Source organism: Balaenoptera musculus, chromosome 1, assembly GCF_009873245.2.
Source record: "Balaenoptera musculus isolate JJ_BM4_2016_0621 chromosome 1, mBalMus1.pri.v3, whole genome shotgun sequence".
NCBI lineage: Eukaryota > Metazoa > Chordata > Mammalia > Artiodactyla > Balaenopteridae > Balaenoptera > Balaenoptera musculus.
The window spans coordinates 86,133,914-86,155,934 of NC_045785.1; the positions used below are offsets into that span (position 1 = coordinate 86,133,914).

The 22,021-nt window shown below is 33.5% G+C and overlaps 1 protein-coding gene and 1 pseudogene across 1 annotated transcript in view; both read right to left on the reverse strand.

Moving 5' to 3' along the window:
- The window catches only part of DPYD (dihydropyrimidine dehydrogenase), a 794,060-nt gene that overhangs the window by 675,716 nt on the left and 96,323 nt on the right, over positions 1 to 22,021 (reverse strand). Inside the window, 1 exon segment of the mRNA XM_036825276.1 lies at positions 6,841 to 6,923. Coding sequence (XP_036681171.1) covers positions 6,841 to 6,923 — 83 coding nt within the window.
- On the reverse strand, positions 58 to 6,830 carry LOC118881003 (annotated as a pseudogene).

Sequence of the window (22,021 nt, forward strand, 5' to 3'; positions counted from 1 at the left end):
TTCATTTAGCCACAAGCCAATCTTATTTAAATGAGGACAGAAATATTACATCAGCCATTCATGATCTGAATTCTAGTGTATGAGATCAATTTAAATATGGTACACATAAAAAGTCATGAGACATTTGTTTCATAATAAATAAGGCAGTGGCCAACGATTACGCATTAGTAGCTTTTTTGAGATAAGCTATCAAGTCTGCCCTTTCTCCCTTCTTCTTAATGCCAGCAAAGATCATTTTTGTTCCAGGGATGTACTTCTTGGGATTCTCCAAATACTCCATCAGCGTCTCCTCTCCCCAGAGGTGATGCCTTCGTTCTTGTTGGCATCTGTGTAAGAGAATCCGACAGCCTGTCCTGTCTTTCGCCCAAACAGACCATGGAGATTTGGCCCGGTTTTGTGCTTGCCTCCCTTTTCCACAGTATGGAACTGGGCACACTTCTGAACAAAAATCTTCTTGCCCTTCTCGACATCACCCATTTTTAAATCGTTCTTTCTCCGTGCACGACTCAGAGGTTCCCACTCACAGGCCGAACGTCCAGCTCTCTAATCCGAAGGACACGCCAGTCCGCGCCTATGTATCTCATTATTTTTCTAATCATTCATAATATGCTCCCATTATAGAAAATTTAGAACAGAAAATTACAAGCCTGAGAAATGTGTAAGCCCACCACCCAGATATAATAGCTATTTTGCTGTATTTTATTCCTATCTTTTTTCTCTTTATTCTTTATATTCAATGGAGATCATGTTCTACATGCAATTTTGTTTCCTGGTATTTTTCAGTGAACATGATGATACTCGTGCCACTCAAAAACACTGTGTTAAAGATCATTTTAATATCCAGATATAACTATATACGCCACAATTTACCATTATGTATATATATTTATTGATATACCATATATATTATTTTATATTCTAGAAACTTCATTTTCTTATTGTTTCCTTAATAGTAGACAATTAGGTTTTACTCAATTTGTTTACTGTTATATTCTATAATTTGAGAAACAGTTTCAGATTGTCCATAATTTCTATGTCATGTGCATAGTATATTTCATGAAGTTAAATTTATATGAAAAGGGGTATGTTTGTTTCAAGGTTCTTAGTACTTATTGGTGCACTCCTTTCCTTAAATGCAGAAGTAATTTCAATTCCTCTTGATCTCTGAGAATAGGACAATGGCTCTTACCATTCCATCTCCAGCACTCAAAAATCTCCTCGCTGAACTGCAGTAACGTCAATAACCAAGAATTAGTACTTTTTATGTAATTTATATTTTGCTTGCCATTAGAGTTGAAGATTTTAAGGGTTTCTTAATCATACTTTGCCAATTAACCACTGAGCTCCTAAATATTTTTGAATCTCTTACACACATGGCAATACAGAACACTGATGTTGTCTTTAAATTTTGTGATTTTTTTCCATATACAGAAGCTTTTTTAATGCAGTCAAATCTTAGTTATTTCCTCAACTACTTTTTGGATTATTATCTCTTTCCCCATCCAAACCTCAGAGATAGTCACTTTCATAGTTTATTGGACTGTGGCTGTCTCATTTATTTACTTTAGCTCTTTAATATACACGAAACTTCCTTTAACACCTGTGAGGTGAAAATATAAGGTGATTTCTTTTTTCTAAACAGCAAAACAACTGCCTCTTATACCATTTGCCGAGCAATTCAACACGTTCTGGATGATTGGTGTACTCTAATGTAACTACCTCATAGGATCTTCATAGAATAGGTAATACACAGAAAAGTTCACAAATTTCCATCTTTATCTTAAAACTGACCACATTACTAGATTCTTTTATAAATTTCTAGAGTGTTTTTGTTGTTAATTCCATAGAGATTTCTACATACAAGTCATGTCTTTAGAAAATAATAGTCACCTGTCTCCTCCATATCATATTTGTTAATTTTGGTTTTATATCCATTACTATGTTCTGAATCCAGTTTAACTCTTCATTTCTTGAGAGTGTGCATGATGTGTATGTGTGATGTGTGTGAACGTGGTTTAGCCTTACCCTAGACTCTCCTTTGATGATAATTCCATCCGTGAGAGAAAGGTGAATTTCATGTTAGCAACTCAAAAACATCCCTCTGGGGCGTTGCTGTCCAAACCATAGCCACTAACCACATGTAACAATTTACATTTAAAATAATAAAAATTAAATAAAATTAAACATTCAGTTCTTCAGTTACACTAGCCACAGTTCAAGTGCTCAGACACACCATATCAGAGTCCCAATTTATTCTGTTGGAGAAAGTTATTTAAAATTTTTAAATCCCAAAATACATTTCTCTCTGACACATATTTTCCTAAATCAAGTATTTTCTTAGGCTTCTGGTTAGACTCTCCTCCTTTCTGATTCCATGCACTATCATTCGAAATCAGATGCTTTCCCATGGCTACAAATATCAAAATACTTAACAAATCCCAGTCTGCAACCTCCAGTCTTTTTCCTGAGTTGCAGCGTTGTATTTTCCTTTGCCTACTGCAAATTTACACATGAGTTTATCATAGCTATCTCAAATTCATCTGAAAACTAAAATCGTCTTACTTAATCCTCCTCTTCTTTTCTCTTTCCTTATCTCAATTAATGTATATCCAAATACTCAAAATAAAAACATTTGAGTTTAAACTTACACAGTGCTGTATGTCAATTATATCTCAATAAAACTGGAAAGGAAAAAAAAGTTGCATACAAAGTGAAAACAATTTTTTGACTTGCCCTTGATAAATGTCCTTCTTCTTATTTTTTATCTTTATCAATAATTCAACAGATAATTATTAAGCACCTAATATGCTAATACTATGGTAAGGCTAAGAATACAAAGGAGAGCAAAATAGCAATCCTCCTACCCTCATGAGATTTACTATCTAGTAGGATACACAAATAAATTAGACTTTATTCTGAAAGCATAAGAAAACTTTAAAAGGTTTTAAACAGAGCAACAGAGATTAAATCAAGTTTTTCATATATTGAGGCTATTAAGTCACAGAGTCTCATCAGATCTACCTTCTAAATATTTCTAAATTTCTCAAACACACTCTACTCTGTTGACCTCTGTACCCTTCTACCTTTATCTTAGTGGGGTCACTGATTTCTCTAGATCTCTCATTCCCTCCACTGTACCCTCCACTCTACTGCCAAAACGAACTTTTGAATTATTTTCTCCCAGTCTGGGTATGAGTTAAAACCTAATAAAATACTTGTTTCATTTAGCCAGCACATTCCAGAGTAGGCTGTAGCCCCTTATACGTTTTAAACAGCCGGCCACAGGTCCTAACATCCAGGATTAGATCCACACATCTGGGATCAGGAAGAAGCACCGGAGGGGTCTAAAATGATTCCTGAGCTGGGACACTGATGAAAGAACAGGTCCAAGACTGCATGGCAAAGACTGCCCACGAACAGGGATTGGATGAGATGACAGAGAATTGAGCAAGGGCAGAGACCTCTCTTTTTTGTTCTAAGCTCATAGCAGTAGTAGAACCTTAATAAATAAGGAGGTAATGCCCAACTTGATGATAAGGCCCAAACACAGCAACCACAAAATGTCACTCTTCAGATTCAGTCCAGTTTTGCTCCAATTTCTCCAGTCTACAGACACACTCAGGAGGAGGGTACCATTGTGGGTGCCCGGAGCCACCTGAGGGCTGCTGCAGAGGTTAAGTTAGTGAGAAAAAAAGGATGTTCAATAGCCAAGCTATGTCATGCCCATGGACCAAGAGAAAAAATGCCATGGCATTTTTGGGACCAGGGAAACAACTCAAGTACTGGGGCTCTGAGTCTTCACATCAGGCATTTGATTTTTGTATCTGTCTCCCCAACTAGGCCATTAGCCCCTTGAGGGCAGAGATTCTCTCATTCATATCTGTAATCCCATTACCTGGTGTATTACAGAAACACAATAAATGTTTATTAAATAAATGAATGATCGTATCTATCCCCACATTGTATTTTCTTACCCTATTAGAGTTCTAAAAAGCTGTAAAATAATCTTCATAGTTTTATCAATATATTTAATTCTGTCATCCCCTTCCTTAAAAACCACAATCACTCCTTGAAGTAATTTAAAGTATCTATCATGGCAAGATAGACTCTATGTAACTGACCTCTAGTATATGGTAACAAACACATTTCCAACAAGCCTCCTGAGACCAGCCCCTGAGCTAACTGAAATTGTTGGCAAATTATTCATACCTGTCTCCCACTGCCCCCTCTCACACTCTGAAATTCTGAATAGTTCCCACCATCCCTGCCAACCTCGTACTGCTTTATTTATACCCAAGGATTCTTGGCATATAAGGAGAGATACTACCAAAGAATTCTGCCTATGTGAGTTTTGCAGGAAAACATACATTCAAAAAAGCTTGAAAAAAATTTGCTTTACATCAGACCATTTTACTGTTCTTGAAATACATCTTGCACTTTTGTTCAATACCTTTCCCTCTACCTGTAAAACTGGCCATATTCAAGGCCTAGATCAAATTTCTTATCCTCTCCATGGTTTTCTTTGATTTGACACTCTTCATGTAAGACAAAAAAAAATGATCATAGATGAGAGAACAATTAATTTTTGCCCCTTGATGCATTCTCCTTTTATTCTATTAGTCACATAACGTTATAACTTTTTGTTTACATGCTTCCATAGTCTCACATATAAAGAATGAGCTCCTGCTGTATTTTCTAAAGGCAAAAACCAGAAGTTTTTAAAAAGTGCTAGGCCCACAGTACACTAAACTGTTGAACGCTTTTGGTAACAAGATTATTTAGTTGTGTTTAGTAAATCTAGAGATTATGAGTGTGTGTATGTATGTGTAAAATATGCTGCCAATGTAAACAAAGTACATTACACAGCCATATGATTAAATGCTGATTTAAATTATCTAGCCTATTGCTTTATCTCATAGCATGGGTGGTTGAGAGGTTACTCCAATCAGGTAATACTTGTTTTTCTCATTAATTCATCTCTACTTTTTAAAAAGCAGAATTTTCGAAAATGGCAAGTATTACAAAATTTGGCAGAATTTAATAATCTCTTCCAACACAGTTCTCCCATAATTCAATTTGTTTTTTTTCTTGATGATGAATTTTCTATACTAATTACATCCTTCCCTTGTTCATTGTATTTCCCTCACTCACATCCATTTTCATTCACATTGCCCCTTTGCAATTCTTTCTATGTTTTTGGCCTTTTATTCAAAGCTTCAGAGCTGGCATTCTCTTTGTCTTCCTGTGGGTCTATGGGTTTACTTCAAACTGAATAGATATAAAAATACAGAGAATAACTGTACAGTTCTAAATAAATGTTGATGTTATGCTTAACATATTCAAAGTTATTATAATAAACATTTACAAAAATGATGTTTTCAATTTATACCTCAGGTAGAGGATAAAGAATATATTGAAAAACAGCAGTTCAGTCATGACTTCTGCATTGGCCTTTTCCACAATACATTTTACTCTTTATTTTATATTTACGACTATTTTCAATAACTTTAACTTTCTGAGAATGTCCACTTGCATTGTATATAGATACAAATTCTCTATTGTGGACTCAGTTTTATTTTTCCCTCTTTTTTATTAGTAAAGACATTAACAATAAAATAGGCTCACTTGCTCCAGCTGGTAATTTCTCAGTATTAGTAATATATTATTCCTCTTTTTGTGACATCATAATCATCTATATAGAAGTACCATGTATCTTTGTGTAGAAGCTACTGTTTCCATTAAATTTAATTACCTCCCCCTGTGGTTTTAAATAGAAGTGGCTTCAAAATGAGGGCAGCTTCTACTAAATTTAATTACTTTCCCCTGCTGCTTGCGTGGTAAAAGGGAGGTCACTAAATGAGAGCAGCTTCTAGACTAAAGTATATGGTAACTGTGTGCCAGCAATAAAAAAATTGTGCCCAAAATACCCTTCTAGGGAGCTTCATAGGTTTATCCTTTCTCCTATTTAAAATTTTTTCTTTAGCCTTAATTTAAGCCCTTAAAAAATGAGCATGGATAGAAGGAGATATATTTTAAAAATCAATTTTAGTTCCACAGGCTAAATCAAGGCAAATATACTATTTCTGTACAAATATATTGGAAATTATCCCACTCAAAGGTTCAAGCTCAGAACTTTTAAGATTAACATCATTTGTTGTCATTTCTCCAGCTGTAAGGATGCTAAGTTTTATTCTTCACACATTTTCAATGTCTAGTAAAAGCCTTCATTGATTCTGATCAGGTGGATTTAAAGACTGCTTCCTAAAAGTTATTAAAAAGGTATTAAGTTTAGGGAGATTTCAGAAAAATATTCAGAAATAGTAATGTTAAAAAGGAAAAAAAAGAAAACCCATCAGGTTCATTACAGACTGCTGTATTTGAAAAAAAGTTAATCTGTATGCTTTATAATAGTATGAAAACGTATATCGGTTTAAAAATACTATGGTATAATCCTATAAAATATTTTAATTAAATATTAATTAGGAGAAAATACTACTCAGTTAAAACACCATTGTACTATTTATTTTTTTATACAGGCAGAATGTAGATGAACAACATTTCCATTCAATCACACAGTTTAGTATAAATATAAAACAAGACACCCCTTAAGCATTTTAAGTAACAAATTAAACATTTACATTTTTTACTGTGCACTGAGGCTTAACATTTATGCAGCTTCAAAACCAAAGTACAGCCTCAAGGGAAGTCTCTCCACTGACAAATTAATACCTTAGAGAACAGAGCTGAATGGTGGCAATGAACTCATTTGTTCCCCCAATAATGAAGAATGACTTTTTCTTTACCACATCTGTGACTGTTGCTATGGTGACCCAGACTTACCTCATTGCTTCTCGGAGAGCTCCTCGCTCACCAAGAGTCGTGTGCTTGATGTCATCAAAATTATTCTCCAGCTTCTCACAATTCTGCAACATATTAGAAAAATGCATTAATCCTCCAACATCCTGAGATAAAATTATATCTATGCAATTATGTAAAATATAATTGATTATATTGATTATGGACTCAAAAATATGCACACCATTTTAATTGGGTAGGATTCATTAAAATTGACAGTGTGAATTCAACAGTAACAAAATAACAACGTTTTATGATACAGCTGTCACAGAAGTCTTCTTATCAATTTTTCAAAATTGGGTAAATAGAAGAAATGAATATTATATAAAAGTAGTACAACTTCTAGAGTTTTGAGGTTTAAAAATTAGTTCTCTAAAATAATCTCAAGTATATCAAAGCCAACTGGAATTCAAAAGAAAGTCAATAAAGTTTGAAATCACAATAAATTGTATATGATACATACCCAGTTCTAAAATATTAGTATTTACTGATATGGAAAGATAAAGCCCAGGCATAATATAATAATAAAAGTTCAAACATTTTGAAATCAAAATTTTAAAATTAGATCTTTAAATAACAGTTATATACAAATTGTTCACAAATATATATATATATGTATCTGTATTTGAAAATAAATAAGTCCAATCATTAAAATTGTGACATTACATCAGGCTCTTAGCATTACTGGACTGAATTTTCTAAGAGTTTTTTTTTTTTAATTTTAATTATGTTTTTATATGTAAAACTAACTTAATCTCACATGACCCTAATAAGTTATCAGAACATAATATATAGGATTAAATTTTAGCCTAAAAAATGTATCCATATGAATCTTTTGGCACATTAGATTTCATGTATTTAGGTAATAAAATAATTGGATTTAAAAAAATAATAAAATAGTTGGATTTAGCATTTTAGTTAATTTAACAGACAGTAAAACTAAATAATAAAAATTTAAACATTAATGGGTTCTATTTTAAATTGTAAATAAGTATGCTGGATTTCACAAAAATACAGAATTTAGATTAATAATTTCCAATGTGTAAGAATTCATTAATTTAAAACCCACTGTTATATATACCATTATCTTACCTTGATATCTTTTTTAGATCAGCCAAATTAAGGCAAAGATCCTTTTTAACACAGTTATATGTTTTACAATGAAAATTAGCAAAATGTATCTAAAATAATTTGAATTCTGAATAAAAGTCCTTTTTTGGATATGTAAGTTGCAAATGTCTCCTGCTCTGTGTCTTGTCTTTTCATTTTTTAATAGTATCTTTTCATAAAGAGAATTTCTTATTTTTAAAGAGGCCCAATTTATTATTGCTTTAATTTATGGTTAGTGCTATTTGTGTCCTGTTTAAGAAATCTTTGATTTCCTCAAGGTTATAAATTTATTTTCCTATACTTTTTCCACAGAGCTTTATTACTTTGCATTTCACATTTAGATGTGTAATTCATCTGGGATTGATATTTGTATATGGTGTATAATAGAAAATCACACCATACAGGTCAGCAGTTAAATCAGTACTATTTATTGAAAAGGCCATCATTTCCCCACTTTAATTCATCTTTTCCATAAAGTAAGACACAGTATACATAGGGTCTGTTTCTGGAGTCCATAATGGCCAACTGCTCAATTTCCTATATTTTTGCTAGTATCACACTGTTTTAATTACTTATATCTATAATAAATAAAGAACTCCTACAAGTAAATATGAAAATAAAACAGACAATTCAATATAAAATGGGCAAAAGACTTATATAAACACTATATAACAGAGACTATACAAATAACTAATTTAAAAAAACATGCTCAACAGCATTAGGAATGAGAAAGATGCAAATTTTAAAAATGAAACATCACTACACACTTTGAAAATGTGTAAAATGAAAAAGATAGATGATACAAAAGTGGGTTTTTATAGTATAAAAAGCAACTGCAGCACTGCTGGTGGAACTTTAAATTGTTAAAACCACTTGATAAAGCTTTTTGGTAGCACTTTCAGAAGCTGAGCATTCATGTCTTGGAATACACCCAGAACAAATATATAATATGTTCGCCTAAAGTCGTATACAAGAATGTTAATTGTAGCACTATCCAAATTTCCCCAGACTGGAAACAAGTCAAATGCACATAAAGATGGAATATATAAATCAACTGTGTTATATTACTACAATGGAAAATACATAGCAATGAGAATGAACAAACTACATCTATGTGGAATAACATGGATTATCTCACAGCCATAGTATTAAATAAATTGACACACAAAAGATCACATAGGAAAATTATTCCACTTACATGAATTTCAAAAATAAGCAAAGCTGGGCTTCCCTGGTGGCACAGTGGTTAAGAATCCGCCTGCCAATGCAGGGGACACGGGTTCGAGCCCTGGTTCGGGAAGATCCCACATGCCGCGGAGTGACTAAGCCCATGTGCCACAACTACTGAGCCTGCACTCGAGCCCGCGAGCCACAACTCCTGAAGCCCGGGTGCCTAGAGCCCGTGCTCCTTAACAAGAGAAGCCACCGCAATGAGAAGCCCGCGCGCCACAACGAAGAGTAGACCCCGCTCACCGCAACTAGAGAAAGCCTGCACACAGCAACGAAGACCCAACGCAGCCAAAAATAAATTAAATAAATAAATTGTTTTAAATTACCTTTAAAAAAACAACTTGGAAACAAAAATAAGCAAAGCTACAGTGAATAGTTCAACAATAAAAGTAAGAAAACAATTCCATTTATAAGAACATAAAAAATAGAATACTGCTTAATAACTTTAACAAAAGAAGCATAAGACTTGTGTACTGAAAAGTACAAAACATCATGACAAAAATTAAAGAAGACCAAAATAAATGCTAAGACATCCCATGTTCATGAATTAGAAGACAATGTTGTTAAGGTGGCACTACTCCCTAAATTAATCTAAAGTTTCAATGCGATTCCTGTCAAAATCCCAGCTGACTTTATTTTTTTTGTGCAGATTTTGATAAGCTGATTCTAAAATTCATATGAAAATAGAAGGGACCCAGAATAGCCAAAACCTTCTTAAAAACAGAAGTGCAGAGTTGAAGGCCTAACACTTCCTGATTTCAAAAATGACTATAAACCTACAGTTATCAAGACATATATCCACATATATATATATATACACAAATGTTCATAGCAGCATTATTCATAACAGATAAAAAGTAGAAAAAATGCAAGTCAATAAAATGATAAATGGATAAGCAAATATGGTATACCAATATAATGATATACTATTCAGCCATGAAAAGGTAAGTTCTGATACATGATGAGCTTTGAAAACGTTATGCTAAGTGAAAAAGCCAGATACAAAAGGTCACATTGTATCAATTCATTTATATAAAATGTTGAATACAGGCATATCCATAGAGCCAGAAGATTAGTGGTTGCCAGGGGCTGCAGAGAGGGAAGGAATTATTGCTAATGGCAACAGGGTTTCTTTTTGGGGACATGAAAGTTCTGAAATTAGTGGCGATCAATACACAACACTGTGAATATACTAAAAACCACTGAATTATATGCACTTTAAATGAGTGAACCTTATGGTATGTGAATATATCTCAATAAAGCTACTATTTTAAAAGTAGGTAAAACTAATCAAGGTGTTGGAAATTAGTGGATAGTGACTACAGGAGACAGAAGAGGGTCTTCTAGGGCACAGTTTAATTCATTTTGTGAAAATTCATGGAACTGAATACTTAAGATGTGTTTAGTTTTCCATATGTAATACTGCAATAAAAAGCTTTTAGAAGAGAGTTCAAATTCTGGTGAAGGGATCATAATGCAGTAATATATCACTACAGTTAAAGAATGCAGATCAAGAAGTTCAAAGTATCTGACACAGTAAGTGTTAGCTACCAGCTAATAATAATAAAATAACATTTTATTATTTACTAAAATTCTGTACTAAAGATCCAATTCCTGTAACTTACCCTGATAAATTTTTGATACTTCATTAACTAAATTATGAACTTTTTCTCTATACAGTGATAATCTTAAAGAATGACATTTATATGACTATAATTGCAAAGATGAATAACTAAATTATTTGAATTAGATGGCCTTTGAAGAACACTTTCCCAGTACTTCTGGGATAAAAATTAGTCTGGACCTCTAAGGCAGAAAGCAGAGTTTTCCTTTCTTTATTCAGGAAAAAAAAGAGGGGGGGGACAAATATAAATTTTACACTGAACAGATTATAGTGCCCTTTCAAATATTTCTATGGAAATAATAATATTTTTTAGAAGCTTTATGTTCATAGATGTTCAATGCAGCATTTTTATGACAGTGAAATATTGGGGGGGATCCTAAATTTTCAACAGTAAAAGAATGGTTAAATAAAGCACTTTAAATTTGAGGGATATTATGCATTAATTACAAATGCTGTTTAGATAGAGTTAGCCAATGTTTGTATGACATTGTGTAATTTTTTTAAAAAGACACTATAAAATTGAATATGTTGTATGATATGATTACAATTTTGGAAAGCAAAACAAGCAAAGCCAAAAAAGACCTAGAAATGAAATAGTAATTCAGATTATCTCAAAATGTTGAATAAACAAGGGTTTATTTTTTTACTTATAGTTTTCAATATTTTCCAAAGTTTCAGTTATAGGTTTATATTTCTTTTTGACTTCAAGATTTAAAAAATTAAGAGTTTTTTTAAAGATTTTGGAAGTATTTGTATATTCTATGCTGAATATGCTATTTTTGTAAAATATAATACAACAAAATAATTGCTAGCAAAAGAAATTTAATATAAGATAGGACTTGACTTTTCCAATATTTATTTTTTCTATTAAATATGCACTTGACTAATTAAGATTTCTGCTTCCTCTGATTATTTGCCAATGAGTTCATGAAAGTTTTAATATTTCAAATTGTCCAAAAAAAGTTTCCAATCAGTTTGCTTTCTTTACTTTTGCACACCCAAAAAGAGGTATAAGGATGTACACAAAGCAGTAAATGAAAATAAAGTCATATAATAAAATCAGTTACCTTTATTTGCTATATTCAACCTACAACATAGCTTAATGTGAACAACTGATACTCAAATAGTGCCACTTGGGCTAAGCGAATACCTGAAAAGACACAAACACAACTACTAGGTATATAATATTTGGAATGTACTGTTTTTAATTTTCATATATTTAAACTTAATAACAGATGACTAGTATTTATTCATGATTCTAAACAGACTTCGCAATACAATTTTTAGAGTTGCATAATATTCTACTGCACCCATGTGCTATTATTTATTTAGCTAATTCCTTTTTGGTTTGGTTTGGTTGTTTGTTGCTAATGCTATTATAAACATAAAACAAGAATAGATGGCTAAAAATGAAATAAAAGCTTAAAAAGTATTAAGAAAAAATAAATATTCATTGACTGGGATTATTCATTCCAACTAATTTCCCATCTAACTCAAATTGTTTTCATCTAAAATATATTCAAATTACGTGACTATGGTAGAGTCAATACTCAAATTCAGGATTACTGATCCTATATCTCATTCTTTTCCCGAATTTAACTGTTAATGGAAAACAATGCATGTTTTGCCTGTGGTCGTATAATTATACTTATTTTTTTCTAGGTTTGCCATAAACCCAACCCCATCAATTTAGATGAATCACTGCTAAGAGTCTTACATTTAAATCTTAAATTGTAAAAAGGTTTCATAACCTTGTTCTTTCAAACTTTACTGACTCTTGATATGGAAAACAGCACCTATCACTTCCCCACAGGTGGTTTACAAATCAGATGTGGAAATAGATATTTCTGTTTAATTGTTTTGGGCATATTTTTCATTTTTAATATATCTCCTACTTTGGATATACATAAATATATACACAGATACACACACATATATAAATACAAATGTGTTTGCTAAATGGAGTCATTTAATAGAAATAAATCTGTACCTTGACAAGGTATTTTTGTTTTGTATGGTTGGTTTTCAAGAAAATCTTAGAAACTTTGATTTTACCAACAGAGATTAACAAAGTCAAATAACGTTATATCTGAATCTCTTTATTTAAGAACAACTGTCTTCAGTTAGGGTACTGTCTTCTCACACGCTACCTATAGGAAATGTGAGATTTAATCATTAAAACCAATGGAAAGGCTAGAAAGTCACGCTACTGTAATTAAGAGAGAATTTTAAGATCTCAATTTAGCCATTTAAAGTAACTCCCTAGACCAGAGCAATAATGCCCACGGCAAAACAAAGTCATAGATAACAAATATTTAAGGCAGCCTGATACAACCCTGTGACACAGCAGCTTAGAATCAAGAGCAAACACCGATGCAGTCCACAAAAACCTCTTTTCATCCCAATATCCATTTCTGAGTCCCTTGGGAAAAACTGTATAATAAAATGTAAAAAGCAAAAATAAAAAATAAGCTTTTTTATTTCTTATAATTTATAAATCATTTCAAAAAAGTGAATGTTAATCTGATCAATTTTTGGAAAAGGTCAATTCACAGTAAAATCCATGTGTAGACAACCTTTTCAAAACAGAATTCTTGTGGAAATTTTACTCTTTCAGATTTATATTTTTAAAAATTATACAGATGGTTTCAGAATCTCAAACGAGTCTAGATGCTACTACAGAAAAATGCATCTGCCTCCCTTCTATGTGGTAAATTGAGAGCATAAAGAAAAAATACATATACTTTCTTGTTTGTCTGTTTTTTCTTTTGGTCCTGAAATCCCTCATCACTTTCCTCCTCTTTGCTACCCGCATTGTGGTTTTAAACTTTATTTTGGTCTCCACTGCTGCAGAGAAACAAGTTCGTGAAGGACATTAAAGAAGAAACAAACAAGATTACTGGATTTTGAGTTTTTAAAGGCCTATCCCTAGCATACATAAACAATAGGGTGGAAAGACTGCTTGATTATCTAGCTTTTCCAGCCACAGAGATAGGAGATAACAACATTCTTCTGAAGACAGAGTGAGAGAAAAATTGGACACAGAAGCCTTACGTGGCCCCACTGAGCTCACTATGGCTCCAGGAATTGAGGACAGGCAAAGATATCAGAGTTGACTGAGAGATAAAGTGTTCCAGAGCATCTGAAGGTATTTCTTCATTTTAATGATGAGAAGCCTCAAATTTAATAGTGATTTTATCTGGAAGTGCTTAAAATGACATATTTTACCATGAAGTGGAATGGGAACCCAAAATGAGTATTGAATAACAGAAAAGGAAAGAATGCTCCATGTCTCACACTCCCTGAGTCTGCACAAAACTTACTGTGCCCAACAGAACAACAGAGGAGATAAGTAAGTCTTGTAAACATTTAAACAGTCTAATTGTTACCTTCACCAAAAATACCTGTGTCCTGAAAAAATCAAATCCAAGATTTTTTTTTCAAGAACAATATATGAAAGTACCAAAGAAGAGATACAAGAGTTAAATTCAAATTAAGACAAATGTTGGTCTTCTTCCAGAATGAGATAAACATCTCAAGCAACTAACATTTTTATCTGCTCATCCTCTCCATAAATAAAATTAAGCATCAGAAGCTTTAGATGAGAGGCAGAGAGACTCAGTCTCATGTCCACCATCAGTAACATTTTCCTAACATTAGGGACAACTGTAAGTAAAATGGAGCCAATGTCTTCCTATCAAAGTCTATTCTCAGCCCAGTTCATATGAGTACGGATCTGAGAAAAATTATAAACTTATGTTTAAATAACAAATAATATGCTGTTCATTACAGGGTGAAACCATGTAGCTCAGATTGGGACTTGAAGCCACATGCCAGGACTCAAACCTGGCCTAAACCCAGATTGGGACTTGAACCCACTGTCTTTTAATTGAGATCACACACCTGGTCTCAGGACTTAATGAAGCTCAGGTTCTTGACGTTCTTGTCGCAGAAAGAATTCAGTGAAAGACAAAGTGATAGGTAAGAAGTGGATTTATTAAGAAAGAAACACTCCACAGGCAGAGTGTGGGCCATCTCAGAAGGCAAGAGGCCCCGAAATATGAGGTGGTTAGCTTTTACTTGCTGGGTAATTTCATAGGCTAATGAGTGGGAGGATTATTCCATTTATTTTGGGGCTGGGGTGGGGATTTCCAGGAATTGAGCCACCACTCACTTTTTGACCTTTTATAGTTGGGCTCAGAACTGTCATGGCGCTAGTGCATGTGTCATTTAGCATGCTAATGTATTACAATGAACGTTTAATGAGGCTCAAGGTACCCTGGAAGCCAAATCATCCACCGTCTTGTACCTAGTTGGTTTTAACCAGTTTTTGTAATGTCCTATGGCTATGTCATTATTTTAAAGGCTGTGCCCTGCCCCCTTCCCTCCTGTTTCAAGGGGATTCTATATGTTAGTGTAGGATTATCCCAGAATACAATTTCAGGTATAAGTAAGGCATAGGGGACTTTCCAGGATGTAAAAAACTTTCAAACAATTCTAAAAATGAACTCACCCGTGGTGATGACTGATACTTCCTATCTTTCAAGTGCCTTGTAATTTCCCTTGACCAAGATAATTGCATGAGAGAGCTGCAACCATCACAGCAGATGCAAGACAGACAATCTATTTTGTAGGAAAGAAGGAAGGGAAAGGCAAAGGGTAACTAAAAAGGAAAAGGGGACACAGGGAGAGAATGAATGAACAAACTACTCCTCAGATTAGCAAGTACAAGAACAAGAAAAATCAGTGATTAGTAATAAAACACTGGAACAAAAAACAGGCCTATTAGCCTAAATACCATGGAGCAAGAAAGTGGGAACACACAGAAAAAAATGGAAGGACATGAAAAGTATTGAATTTAGTGCTGACCAGACATTCCATTGGCTACAACAGGCAAATGTTATCTCTACTTAATTAGTAGGAAACTGGAAATCCATATCAGCAACCAAGGTAAATGTTATAGTTTTTTTGGCGTATAAAGATGAATTATATTAATAGTAAACTAGCTAATAACATGAAGGACTTACTCTGTGTTAGACACTTTTCTAGGAACTTTACCCATTTAATCTGCACAACAACCATTGAGATCCATACTTTACAACTGAGGAAACAGGCACAGGGAGATTAAGATAACTTGCCTAAGGTCATATACCTAGTAAGGGATAAAGCAGGGATTTGAACCCAAGGAGTCTGTCCTCAGAACCAGACTCAAATCCCGCAGAGACTGCTTCAAAATAGTAAACTGAATAAAGTGAATATAATAAAGTTCTTCATAGGTCCTCCTCTATATGTTTGTTGTTAAATTTAGATAACTGGATTGGATGGTAATAGTTTACAAATAAAGTGGGGCATAAGTTTGTACAGAATACTGTTTTATTTCTTTCTGGATGTGCTATACTTTACAAGGTAGAAAAATAAGGAATCCAATATACAGATGTTTAGGCAAAATTAATACCCATAAATATTTTGCATGCAACAGTCTTTATTTGGGTCTGTGACACCACTGTGACAAATATAATGAGCAATTAAATTCCCAAGTGCTCAGATTTTGGCAGCAATTAAAGTAGAAACTAGAAACTAAGCATCAAAAAGAACTGGTTTTGGTGGCCTCCTGCCAAATGAATCCCCATGGGTTGAGAGAAGGTCTAGGGTTTCAACTGTGATAGATTTTACAGTGTTTTAATATCTCATCTGTATTAAGGATTGTATAAAAGTATGATAAAACAAATGAGTAAAATATCAACAGCAACATGGAGGCAAAGTAACACACAAGAAGATCTCTGAACGCTGAGAAGTTTAAACACGATCACTGAAGTATCTTTGCTTAAACTAAACCAAACAATAACAAATTCAACCAAGTATCTAGTGATTCACATGCTGGATGGGGCAGGAAAGAAGCAAAAAATTCAGCAAATTACATTATTAAACAAAAGAATTGATGGTATTACCATATAATTTAATTTCTATTAGGACAGCATTTCCTTTATGAAATAATCACAATAACTAGAACTAAATAGATTGGATCTAAAATTTACATAGTAACCTAATTTTTTTAAATTAGTAAATTAATTTTAATAAATGAGGAAACAGTTTTATATTATTAAGGTCACAGAGAGTTAATGGCACAGCTACTAGAACTTTAGTCTCATAATTACTGAATAACAAAAGCTGAAATTAATCAATTAAATTTCAATTCAGAAAAAAAAAACTTGAAAATCTACTGTTAGGCATCATACTAAGCATCAGGGATATAAAGGTAAATAAGAAAAGACCGCCATATTGATAACAATCCAGTGATAATATAGAGAAGAGAGAGGAATTAACTCTCCTAGAGCAGAGATGTCTATGAGTTAATGACTTCTAAACATGTCTTTGAAATGAGGCAAAATTTTCCAGATTAAGGGGGGCTGAGGAGGGGTGAGAAGGCAAAGGTAGTGGAATTGGCTCTAGCCTCAGACCTCAGCATTACTACCTACTAGTTATAGGTCCTTAGGCAGGACACTCAGTTTATCCTAAGCAAAATATACTTGAACCTTCTAGCACTGCCATCAAAATTAAATAATACATGTAAATCACTTAGTACACCAAACAAATAGAAGGTTTTCAATAAATGGAGGAAGCAAAGGAAAAGAATAAAGAGGAGAAAGAGGAAGAGTATCCATGAACCCCACCATAATCCTAATGGATCAGACATTATGGAGTGAGGTAGAAAAAAGTGCATTTTTCATGTCTCCCAAGTGATTCTAATGAGTAATAAAGTAAAATCAATACAGTCTTTATGGGAAAAAGATTTTTAGCTTTTTGATCATAAGATCCCTATGAGAATATAATGAAAATCATGATCCTTTCCTCTTAAAAAATTAAATATTCACAAAAAATTCATATGCATATACATACAATATGCTACATACAATTTCAATGAGCCAGTGGATCCCCTGAAGCCCATCTATGGCCCTATGTCTATGCGCACCAAATTTTAATATGAGGAAGGATGATTTTGTAATGGACCTAGATGACATAGAAATGAAAGTTACAAATATAATGTCCAGGTACATTGAGAAGCAAGGGGTCCAATAGCTGGCAAATTTCTATTGTTTGATAATGATGCTTAAGTTTAAGTATTCATGTTACTCATAAAAACTATGTTGCACAAGTCAATCCTGTTGCCAAGCTAAAATGAAAGCAAGTCATTCACTCATTCATTCATTCAATATTTATTTAGATTCTAATAGGTGCCAGATACACCACGGTAGTCACTGGGGATACGAAGGTTTAAAAAAAAAAAAAAAAAAAAAAAAACCTCTTCATGTTCAAAAACACAATTTCAATTCAATAATTCAATGAGGAAACTATTATCAGGCAAGTATGTCCCACATCCAGTGGAAGAATCCTTGCATATTACTGCGATCATTACAAATCTCAGATGACTGGAAGCCTGCAGGACCCACAGGGAATTAACACCACTGAGGTCACAAGTTTTATGGAGGCAATTATAAATTTACATTTCAAAATCTGAACAATTTACGTAAAACAGCACACTCCAAGCTATAAAGCTACAACTCTAAGGTAATTTAGCATTGATTAATTTAATGATTTTCTTTAGGCAGTAAGGCAAACAGGGAAAAGTTAATACCAATGCCTATGTTTCTCATGAAGTCAGAAATTCCTAAGGTCTAAGTTCCTCCAAAGAATGAGTCAATTAGATGAACTTACTCTTCCAGTAAAATGTTACGTTTTAAATCTTGGCACTCAGAAAAAGCCTCAAAACTAGCCCCACTGAAGTTCTTTATGAGTGAAGTAAGAAATAATAACTATATTCAGATTTTTTAAATTCCAGATGAATATTCTAATACCAATATACGATTTCCAGTTCTAATCCAGAGTTTCATATTTCAATAGATAATTGCTTTTCCCTTCGGTATGTCTTAACTAGTCTAATCCTTTCAGTGAACATTAAGACAATCATGTTTAGCTAATGTCATTTCACTAATGGTGGCCAGCTTACAATCAAGGCCTGTCTAGGAGAATCTCGTATGAGTCACAGTGAAATAGAATATAATATAGTAGGAGACGTAGGAGCTGTGGAGACAGGAAATCTGTTTTTAAGTTCCAGCTTTGCAAGTAAACTGTTTACATGTTCTTAGGAAAATGCTTAACATCTCAATCTGCAAATATTTCCTCATGAAATGAAGATATCAATGAAAATGATAAAAGTAATGACACACACTTCAAAGTGTTGTGAGGAAAAATTAAATGAGATCATGTATGTGAAAATATGCTCTAAACAAGAAAGCACTGTTCAAATAGTGCTATACATTTTTAAATGGATAGAATAAATCTCATTTCCAGGCTCATAGTCTAAGTCAAAATGTATTTTAGCTACAATTACCTTTAAGTATTTTAAATTTTAACTCTTATCCATGGTAAGAATTAAGTAATATTTTAGTACTTTCCCAAGGTGAGCAAAAATTAAACAGTTCTGCTGCAGAATCCTACCTGCTGAGCATTAATTCCTATATCTAAAGTAGGTAAACAAAATTCAAGATTGAGTATTTACTTTCTAATCTTAATTTCTTATTCAAATTACCACATAGTCCTTTACATAACGTATGGTTATATTTTGTCTTTTTTGGATTCTATTTTTTTTAAAATATTTATTTATTTATTTATTTGCCTGTTTCGGGTCTTTGTTGCAGCACGCAGGCTCTTAGTTGCAGCTCACAGGCTTCTCTCTAGTTGTGGCGTGTGGGTTTTTTTCTCTTCTCTAGTTGAGGGTGCGCGGGCTCTAGGGAGCGTGGGCTCTGTAGTCTGTGGCACGCGGGCTCTCTGGTTGAGGCACTCGAGCTCAGTAGTTGTGGCACACAGGCTTAGTTGCCCTGAGGCATGTGGGATCTTAGTTCCCTGACCAGGGATCGAACCCGCATCCCCTGCATTGGAAGGCGGATTCTTTACCACTGGACCACCAGGGAAGTCCCCGTATGGTTAGATTTTCAATGAATCTCACTTGGTTTACAGGATAACCAAATGAAAAACAATTATCATTATTTCAAAAAATATTGTGGAGTACTATGTGCCAGACACTGCCAATATCAAATCGCTATACAAATCTTAATATTTGCTTTTTAGAAGTCATTATTACTTATTCACCTAATCTTGAGGGGGAATAGCCTTTCAAAGAGCAATTTAAATAATGAAAATCTACTACTTCAACTGCGAAGTTTGCTCACCTTCAAGCTCTGTTTGATAGGACCGATCTCATTTGCTACCAGGCTTCCTGAACTCAATTTGCTCCCGTGACAGTGCCTCCTTGCTGTTCCTTCTACACAAAAGCACCCCTTCTCCTCAGGGCCTTTGCACATGCTGCTCCCTCTGCCTGAAATGTTCTTCTGCCAAATATTCACATGGTTTACTCTCTCATTTCATTCAGGTCTCTATTTAAATGGCACTTCTTTAGAAACATCTTCCCTAACCACTGTCTCTAAAAATGAATTTATCTTCACTCTCTCTGCTGCCTTTCCCTACTTTACTATTCTTCTTCATAACATTTATTATACCTAACATTATATTACATGTTATGGTATTTTAAAAATACTGACTGTATTCATAAAGGCAAGTAGTTGTTTTTTATTTATAAATATTGACTATTTATGAAGGCAAGAGGATTTTTTTATTAATTTATTTACTACTACATTTCCACATAGTACTTAACCATTAAAGGCTTGTTGAATGGATGGTCTAGGAACTTTCACATACATGAATCAGATGCTAGCTTCAATTAAAAGTGCAAAATGATGTCAGTGAAGGCAGCTAGCTATCTTTCCTCCAAGAGGCCTTCCATTGTAGCCTTATCTTGACAACTACCTCATGGTCCAAATTTGGTTATTCAGTCTTGCAGACTAACAGCTAATTTTGTCAGTCTGCCTTTCATATTTTGTCTCACATTAACCAAGTTAAATGAAACAGAGATACCAAATTACAGTGCAAATGCAGTCATTTATTACATGAAACTGTTACATGGACCAGGCTATTATGATAACATAAACAGTGAAATTTAACTTTCAGGAAATTCAATATGGAATGGCAAATAAAAATCAATGTTGGTTAGTGAGCATAGATTCTAATGAAAAGAAATCAGACTTTAAAAAGTGTTACTTCAAAAGAGACAGCATAGAGTATTCTTGCATTCCACAAAGAGATCATTACCAGTGCTTTACTGGACATGAACAGACACTGCCCTTGTTGAGCTTTATAACTCATCTTCTCCTGTGATTCTAGAGATAAGTACTCCTAATGGACATTTGGGTATAGCTAACCCAAACAAGTCTATCTGCCAGTTGAATCTCCCAAACTTTTTAAGATAATTTTTCCTGTACATACTCGTAAGTCACAACAAAATGTTCTTTGTGGTGCCAAAAAAAAAAAAAAAATCAAAAAGAAAACTATTTGCAAGTCACTATAGTAAGAAAACAAGGACTTCCAATTAAGTACTTAATAAATTGCTAAAATGGAGGGGAAAAAAAACAAGAAGGCAGAACAAAACCAAAAAAGCCCTGAAAGTACTAGAAACTGATGGTGTTTATAGAATATGCCTGCTAAGAATAAGAAAATTGGGAAAAAATTTGGATTACAAATCATAATCTACATTTGTATCATTTTCTCAAGACGTTGCTTCAAATCCTAGCTCATTTACAGCACTCTCATCCAGTTCAGCCTATGATATCTACTAAATAGCATGGGTGTATATTTTTTTGATGAACGGCAAAAGCTTACTGGCCAAACTAGACCTTCCTGTGTTCAGTGATACAGTGGAAGATGGACAGAAAGCTACAGAAGGAATGGAAGCTTTGATCACCTTATTTGTCTCCTAAGCTTGGGTATGTGCCCTCCTATTTAAATACCTCTTTAGCACTGGAGTGCATGCAGACCACAGTTCACCATGAATTAGCTCCCTTTCGGCAGTTCCTTGCCAGGAACTTCAAATAAATGACAGAACTTTGTATACCTTCAAATAACCCTCTGGTAGATATTTTGAGTCCTGCTATGCTAAATGAGGCCAATAAGAAAAACCTAATTCCAAGAAGATCAGAACTTTCCCAAAAGACAACTCTTCAAGTGTTATATATTTATGAGTTAATTTCTATAAAAGGTATTTCTACCAAAACAAAAAATTAAATTCATTTTCTTAATACTAATAAATTCATG